Below are 8,567 nucleotides of genomic sequence, written 5' to 3'. Positions count from 1 at the left end.
AGGCAATCCAATGAAGGATTCTCCAATATACGGAACTGTCATTTGCGTTAACTGGGCACTGGAAAGTAAAGATTGTTCAATAGAACACAATGCAATAAATAAATATAAGAACATAAAAAAGAATAATCGGGAAAGTGCTGTTTACTTGAATTATAAAAGACTTGAGATTACCCTGGAAATAAATAAAATCCATCTAAGGGTACCGATTAAATGGACAATACGCAGTCGGCAAACCGATGTGTACCGTCTACACATAAAGATTCAGCGAAACACTAAGTGGCGTGATTAAGAAATACGGGTTTTATTCGTAATGCATTTCCACTTTCGATTAACTTATCTCAATACAAGGTCGGGATTGAAAGGTTTTTCGTCAGACGAGGTAAACAAAACCCAAAATAACGAGTAAAATGACAACATCCAAATATATCTGCAACAGACAGGTGCTTTGCTTTTTACTTGTATCACGCGTTCCACAAGACCGTGACTGACCTTCATTCGTGCACATCGTAACACATGAACACATCGTAATAGGGGCTACAAGTTTTGGGATTACAACATTATTTTACAAGCTCAAAATCGTTTTAAATACACTAGCAATGATTTATAGGTTGGATATACAATCATTCAGGGGAACACTTTACAATATTTTATTATACACATACACATTATTATACTTTAAAGTAACAGTCCTTTATGCACCGGGTGCATGCAAAAATAAAATAAAGTTTATCTGTCAGCAATTGTTGAGTTCAGTAAATAATAAGAACAAACTAAGAAGTGTTAAGAACCGGCCTTGAATACACACCTTGGTAGTAAGACGCCTCTAATGCTGAGGGATCCATGCTCGCTCTGCCAGCCATGGAGGCGTTGCCTAGAGGCAAGCTGGAAGACATACCTGAGCCATAGGATGAATATTGCAACGCTTGTTCATACGCTTTCAAGTCCAGTTTGTGCTGCTGCTCCGAGGAGGACATTAAATTATTGATGGAAAACGGATGGTTGAAAGAGTAATGGGGGTCTCCCTTTAGGTGCAGCTGAGACTCATGGGTCATTGAATGTGGGGGCAAAGGGATGGAGGAGAGGACTGGGGCTGAGCTGGCTGCGGGGTGCAGCTGTGGGCCACTGTTCTTTAGCTCCGAGCTGGCGGTGCTGCTTCTGTGCTCCAGGCTTTGAGGGCTGGATGACTGGTTGGCGCTGCCTATCGAGCTGGTGTCCATGTGACTGTTCTTTGTGTTGCCGTTGTCGCTGGATGGCGAGCCTGACCCGCTCGGCTCCTTCCTTCCGTCCGGCCCTTTATTTCCCGAAAGCTTTTTCTCACACTTGAAGCGTTTCTGCCTGCGGAGGTAACAGCCATTCTCAAACATATTTCCAGAATCAGGATGAAGGGTCCAGTAAGAGCCTTTTCCTGGCTTATCCGGTGACCTAGACACTTTGACAAAACAGTCATTGAAGGACAGCGAGTGTCTGATGGAGTTTTGCCACCTTTGTTGGTTTTGACGGTAGTATGGGAAAAGATCCATTATCCATTGGTAGATCTCACTAAGGGTAAGCATCTTGCTCGGTGACTGCTGAATAGCCATAGTTATGAGCGATATGTATGAGTACGGAGGCTTAGCGTGCGGATAGCTTCTCCTGAAAGTCTTGTTGTCCCGTGGCCTGTTAAGGTTGCTCTGGGCATATGTCATCGGGCTCATAGTGGGGCTGATGCTTGAGTAAGGGTTCAGGGCGTTCATGGAGGTGTGCTGAGCTGAAATCGCGTTCATATTTGTGGGGCTAAGTGCAGTGCCCATAGACGCCACCCCACCACCCATCCCGTTCATCGCACCGCTTGCGCTGGACTGCATTCCCGCCATCGTGCCGGGGCTTAGTCCAGCACTGAGAGCAGGGTTCGCATAGGACATGTTGAAAGAACTAGTGGTCATATTCCCACTGGAGGACATGCTCATGTAACTGTTCATACTGTTCATGGAGCTCAGTCCAGCATTCATGCCACTGTTTGTCATGGGGGAGTAGACCTGAAATAAAGAAAATACATCAGAAATTTTATACCATAAAATTTATGTTGTGAAAGACAAAGTGAAAAAATGTCAATATGTTAAATAACTCTCTAATATATGCCAAACTTCCCTATTTAGTTCTGTTTCATAGTTCCTCTACTATATATATATATATATATATATATATATATATATATATATATATATATATATATATATATAAATGTGTGTGTGTGTGTGTGTGTGTGTGTGTGTATAAACGCACACTATGTGGATAAACTGAAACAGAATTAAATAATTGCTTGAGAATGCACTGACTGATAGTGTATAGTGTACATTACGCGTCTGTTTTTACACTTTTAGCATTAGGAGAAAAAAATGTATTCTATCAAATCGACATAAAACTTTCACATATTTTTTAAAATGGAATTGATTATTATTTTGTACGCAGTAATTGTAATCTAACCAAAAAATAATTAAGTGTTAAAGTTTTTATGTTTTCGTAATTACTCAGGATTCTGCAAAAACAGTACCTATGAATCTATGAAAAGTTTGTGAGCACGTAAACATTTGATCCAACATTTAAAATTCACACAACGAGGCTAAACACATAAATCGAGCGTTATTTCGTACATCTCTTCAATAGTTTTAATATGCATCCAACGGCCAGTTCACAATGGGATCACTACTGCCACCAAGTGGGGCGGCCATTGGTAGGTAGATTCTGATTAAACTCCATCGAAAAAAAATCCTTTATTCGTTTTTAGCCTACCACTTGTTCTTGAGGAAATAGCTAAGTGAAAACCTACCATAAGATATACGCATTACACCGCATCACGGAAAAAAATTGCCTGTATTAAACTATAAAAATAAATAAAAACCTACTACGATACAATACATTCCACTTTACAGTCTAAGTAACTTCACACATACCTCTTGCGCATCAGTATAATAGCTACTCCAGTCGGGAGTTTCGTGTCCTTCCATTTTCACTGCTCCCAACATTATGGTGGAAATCTACAGGTCGTCAACATGCAGTTCTCAGACTTGAGTTTTCACAAAGTGTCCCAGCAAACGGTGCGCAATCACTCGTGGGATGTTACGCGACGGCTTGGGCAAAGTGAAGAAATGTTGGGAACGCTGTGGGCGCAGTGTAGATCTTCCCCTAGTTGTTACGTAGAGAGCGGTACTGCCCACTTCCAATGGCTAATTTGCCTAGGTTGGTCGCCTCACTCAAGTAATACCAAAATATTTCCTCTGTTTTTGGACATAAGATATTGCACTGTTTTAAATATTGGGTCAAGGAAAAATACGGAATATAACAAGACGCCTAACATTTACAGTTATCCCAAGTTAACGTAGGAAAAATCAATTTAGTTGTACTAAATGACTTCAGTATAACGAGATTTCAAAGAACGAACACACGAAGCAATCCAAAAATATATAAGCGAAAACTATTTTCCTGTATTGTTACATAGATTTTACATAAACAATAGACTACAGTAAAGCAATTATAAATGTTAAACAGGCACAAGTATGTATGGAGCTTCTTCGAGACTGTTGTTCTTGCTCGAGAAACGCATTACTTAAGATACCTTGAAATAGCTCACCACTTCCTTTTGGATAAACAAGGGGTTACACTACCCACGGTACACCTGCTAACGAATGAATAACATCGCTGATCACCGACTTACATCGGCTTTTCTTCTAGTGATCTCTAACACAATTAGAGCACAAATCGATTTTTTCACGGGTGGAATGAAACCGCTCTCGAAGCCACGGCCCCCTGAGAGAGAACATGAGAGGGCCTTTAAATTAGTAGGCTTATGCTGCATGGCGAATCAGAAAATAAGCGAACAATATAGTTGTGGATGGATCCGTGAAGAAAAACGTTTGTGGATTAACGCGATCCTTCATAGTTAATTCGATCATAGCATTTGAGCGTGTAGGCAGTGCCATATCAGAGGTTACTGAGCTGCGAAGTATTACATACTTTCCTTCAGAGCAGCTTTTTTTGTAGACATTGGTGGTGTATCATTGCCTCAGGTCAATAACTTGCTGACCTCACTTTTCGTTTCACACGTCCGCGTCTGTGTACGTAGGGTATGTGTGTAAACGATTTGTGGCATGTTTTATCCTAATTCTTAGCTAACTAGTTACATTTCTCAGATAGTTTCATGCTTATAGTTAGGCCCCTTTGTTTACATTCAGGCAAAATTTGCTTAATCAAGCCATCAGAATTTTGATTATAGTAGCCCACAAAATACATTTAAGAATTTAATTAATATAATTTAATTAATAGAAAAAAGATTAATCATTTGCAATATGAGGAGGAGTTGTTTCAAATTGAACATGTTCCTTTTAAAGATTAATATCAGAGTTCCCAAACTGGCTCGTCTGGCGCGTTAAGGCCAGGCACAGTCTCTGGCGCTCAGTTTACCGGTTGCTAGGAGATGACTCTTACTTTCCTAGATGAAAGGTGGAGAAACTTTCTAAAGTTTGTTTCTATAAAGTTATAAGACATGCTTTCAACACGTACCAAGCCAAGGTAATAAGGAATAGTTGCAAAATTATATAGGAAGACATCTGTGAAAAGGTAGGACCCGATGTAAATTAATTATCCAGCTAGGTTACCGAAGTTCTAGTAGGCTTGTAATATTGAGCGTGAATTTACTAGCATTAGCTAGCTAGGTCAGCTAACCTGTCTTAGCTAGCATTAACACTCTAAGATGATATAAATGTAATTGCAGCCAGTAATTATTTATTAGTAATTATTTATGGAACATTCCATAAATATCTACAGTATTGCATGCGCTCTATACATATATCCATAGATGTCAGTGGTTCTTTCATTCAAAATAAACCAATAAAAAAATCTGCCTAGGTCAACCTTTTAAAAAAATCTAAATTTAGCTAAGTTAGCTAACATAGCTTCACATTGACCCCAATGACACCAAGATACCATTAATTGAATGAGTCGCAGGCTTTTATACCTTTTATTAACCATTGTTTATTTCTCTCCCCATTATTTATTATTTATTTATTCAAATAAGACAAAAGCCCTACTTAACAAATTAAAGAGACCACCTAAGAATGTATTCACACCATATTATAGGCTAATTTCCTATAATGCATGTAGGACTGCACCTACACCAGTCATTAAGACATGAGTACAAAATCAAAACAATTATCTCTAATACCACCACGATGAAAAAACAAAATTAAGCAGATCTATACCTAAACTATAAATATGTCTTTAAAATATTCTCAGTGCACTGCTGTTGTTTATTTGCTTGTGATTGTGTATGTTTTTAGCACAGTAACACTCATTAAGGGCACAAGAAACAGTCTGGTAGGAAAAAAAAAACAACATTGAATAAGGAATCCTTTTAAATATTTGGTTGCATGCTGTTCATATGTATGTTCATCCTCAAGTCTGTCATCGTGAAGGCTGAAATGCGTCTTAGTGTTTACTGTGCCCCATGATTCTTTTCCAGGCTTTCTTGCAGTGACCTATAGTTTCTACTCTCTAATTAACACTTAACCTCAAGTCTCTTTTTCATAATATGAGTGGCATGCTGTTTTTGATTTAGATTAAGTGATTAATTTATCCTATCATATATTTTTTTACTTTTGACCCTAGAAATAATAAGTTGGCTTTTACATTTACATTTACAGTATTTAGTAGACACACGTCCAGAAGTGCTTTTGTTGTCTCCATATAAGTTATCCTAATGCTCGAATAATGAGGCCAGTGTGTAAGACTGCCATCATTCCAGAGCCCATGCCAGACAGGGAGTCCTTGCACGAAAATAGAAAAATACTTTTATTAATATATTCTGTGTTTTATCCACTTATTAGATGTTACTGAGCTTACTAGTGCTTTTGTTTTTTCAGGCTGCTATAGGCCTAAGCATTCTTAACAGTTCTTGTTAGCTTTAGCCAGACTGAAGGAGTCTGTCCCCACCATCCAAGCATCTTTCCAATGCTCCTTCAAACTACCCTTCAATGTGCCGCTATTTATTTATCCCCAGAAGAGAACAAGACAGAAAGAGTTGATGAGAATTTGAAGAGTGGGTGACTTAATGTATTTACTTTGATTACAAATTGAAATACAGTATTTTTTATTCATAGTGCATGACCATTTTACCTGAATCTAACACTCTCTAATAATTAAGAAATACACTCCAACTCTAAAATCAACAGACAAACAAACAAACAGAAAACATGATGTGGGACCCTTAATGGGGGAGGTTCTAAACATGTGTAGGGCAATGTGTAAGGCACACATACGGCACCTCAGTTATTATATCAATTGCTCAAATAAAATTAATTAAATTAAAGCTTGCCTGCTCCTCTCCGATTGGACTCCACTTAATTGCACACATTGTACATGCACTCCTCAGTTGATACAGTTGTTCCATGTAATGACTTCATTGATATTCTTGTTTATGTAAAGACGTTTAAGGAGGCTAATGCATCTAGTTATTTTAATTGCATTTGCATGCTTGAATCATGTAAGTGTATTCATCTGCTGAAATGATAGCTAACAGTAGTGTACCAAGCTAAGAGACTTGTCAAAATTTGTTAGTAACAAAGTTAGCAAATAGCTTCATAATGTGAGTAAAGAACAAAACTACCTCCAAAGATTGTAGCTCTATTCATTGCCACAGTCCCTCCTGTCCCCCTGTTGTTTGCTGCCTTGAAGTGGTCCCTGCAGACCTGATATCATTGCCACATTCAGGGTATTTATCACTTGTAGCCGTAATTTGCACAGGGATTTGTTTGTTAAGGGAAATGTGTGGAATGAAGATTGATTTGTGCTCTTGATGAAGCATTTCCACAGCCCACAACAACACTTCTCTTACCAAGTGAGACCAAAACAAAGTCAGCTTCTAGTGTGGTCCGCTGACACAATTTCTTTTTTTTGAAACCAATCAAAAACTGTAGCTGTTTGTCCTGCCTCTAGCACTCCAAAACTATGAATTATGAAGAAAAGAACAGGCCAGATCGTGGCAGGAATTTGTTGACCATCACAAAGAAAATTAGGTCTATGTTTTTTTGCTGTTTTATGTCTTTAAAAATTATGTTTTTTAGGAAATTGATGTCAACTACTCAATTAGCGTACTTAGAGTCATAAATTCATTGGCTCATAATTTTATTTGCAAAACAATCATATAAGAAAAAAAAAGTCTTAAAAGGCAAGGCAGTTTATTTGTATAGAACTTTTCATACACAGTTACAATTTAAAGTGCTTCACATCAGCTATAGAAGAATAATAGGCTTAGTACATTCCAAGATCTATAGAAAATAAAATAGAATATTACAAATACTATTTATCAAAATAACGTTAAAATGGACTAAATTTAAAATGAAATATTAAACAGATAAAACCTGTATTAAAATAAATATGATTAATAAAAATAAAAAGAATATAAAGGGCATAAAATCAAATTAGACATAAAATAATAAATTAAGAATTAGGAATTAAAAGAAATAAAAATGCACTGTAGTGCTTAAAGCTTGTGAAAGTGCAGTGTCATGAGGGAACTGAGCCAAAAGCCTGGTCAAATAAGGATGTTTTTAGTTTCAATATCCAGTGTTGGGGCTCATCTAATATCCAGCATAACACTATAATAGCTAATCTCTGCCCCTCCCTGCTTAGTTTTTACCTTAAGCAGAACTAACTGACAAGTTCCCAATGATCTGAGAGTTCTGGCCAGCTCATAACGCTGCAGCATATCAGATAGATATGTTGGTCCTACACCATTAAGCAATTTATAGGCCAGTAATGACTCTGTAGTATACTGGTAGCCAGTGTAAGGACTTAAGAATGGGGGTGATGTGTTCTCTTTTTTTGCTCATAGTGAGAACTCTAGCAGCTGCATTTTGAATCAGCTGAAGCTGGGGGGGGGGGGGGTTTGAGAGAGAGAGAGAGTTCTGTTAGGAGGAGGAGGCCATTATAGTAATCAACCCTGCTGGAGATAAAAGCATGGGTTAGTTTCTCTAGGTCTGGTTTTGTGAGGAAAGCTCTGTTCTTGTTGATGCTCTTAAGGTGATAAAATGCTGATTTAGTAACTGATTTGTTGTGCCTGCTAAAACTGAGAAATCATCATATACATGTTTAAAGAGGCTCAGATATGAAAAAGGTGAATCTCTCCTTTCATTCTCACATTGCTATAGAGTTAATTTTGTGCCAAATATATTGTGGCATCTGTGCAGCAATATATATGAGACTGAAAGAAGCAGGGGGTGTGGCTACAGGCTGGGTGAGCTCTTCCATGGGTAAACTGAACATGTGCGCTACAGCTTGATAAAGGAGCCCATGGGGCAGTGAGTGATATTAGTCTGCAATGCCTCAAATTTCCTGAAGGGAAAGCCCAACCTATTGGAGAAGTTGAACATGCAGCACTAAGGGAGCAAGCTAGAACCTCAAGGACTGTGAGCTGCATACACCAGCAGTGTCAGCATTGACCTTGGCGGATAGCAGCAGAAGCAGCTGCTGTACAGATGGACGGAGACTGACTCGGCACCATATGAGTGCAGGTACCTCAGCCCCCATCAAGGTGT

At 38.3% G+C, this 8,567-nt stretch overlaps 1 protein-coding gene across 1 annotated transcript; it reads right to left on the bottom strand.

Annotated features, from left to right (window-relative positions):
* Nucleotides 1–324: 324 nt before the first annotated feature.
* Nucleotides 325–3,045, bottom strand: foxa1 (forkhead box A1). Its single transcript, XM_027013193.2, has 2 exons — nucleotides 2,931–3,045; nucleotides 325–2,015 (listed from the first exon to the last, which is right to left on the bottom strand). The coding sequence occupies exons 1-2, from the start codon at nucleotides 3,000–3,002 to the stop codon at nucleotides 771–773; spliced, it is 1,317 nt and encodes a 438-aa protein (XP_026868994.2). The 5' UTR covers nucleotides 3,003–3,045; the 3' UTR covers nucleotides 325–770.
* Nucleotides 3,046–8,567: the final 5,522 nt, after the last annotated feature.

This window comes from Electrophorus electricus, chromosome 13 (genome assembly GCF_013358815.1).
Source record: "Electrophorus electricus isolate fEleEle1 chromosome 13, fEleEle1.pri, whole genome shotgun sequence".
In the NCBI taxonomy this organism is placed as follows: Eukaryota; Metazoa; Chordata; class Actinopteri; order Gymnotiformes; family Gymnotidae; genus Electrophorus; species Electrophorus electricus.
The sequence above is the reverse complement of the archived record's forward strand: the minus strand, read 5'-3'. Positions and strand labels throughout refer to the sequence as shown.

Excerpts from the sequence above, each read along its gene's own strand:
- foxa1 (XM_027013193.2), bottom strand. The coding sequence starts at position 3,002 with ATGTTGGGAGCAGTGAAAATGGAAGGACACGAAACTCCCGACTGGAGT. Across the intron at positions 2,016-2,930 it reads ATTATACTGATGCGCAAGAG|GTCTACTCCCCCATGACAAA; the intron begins GTATGTGTGAAG and ends TCTTTATTTCAG.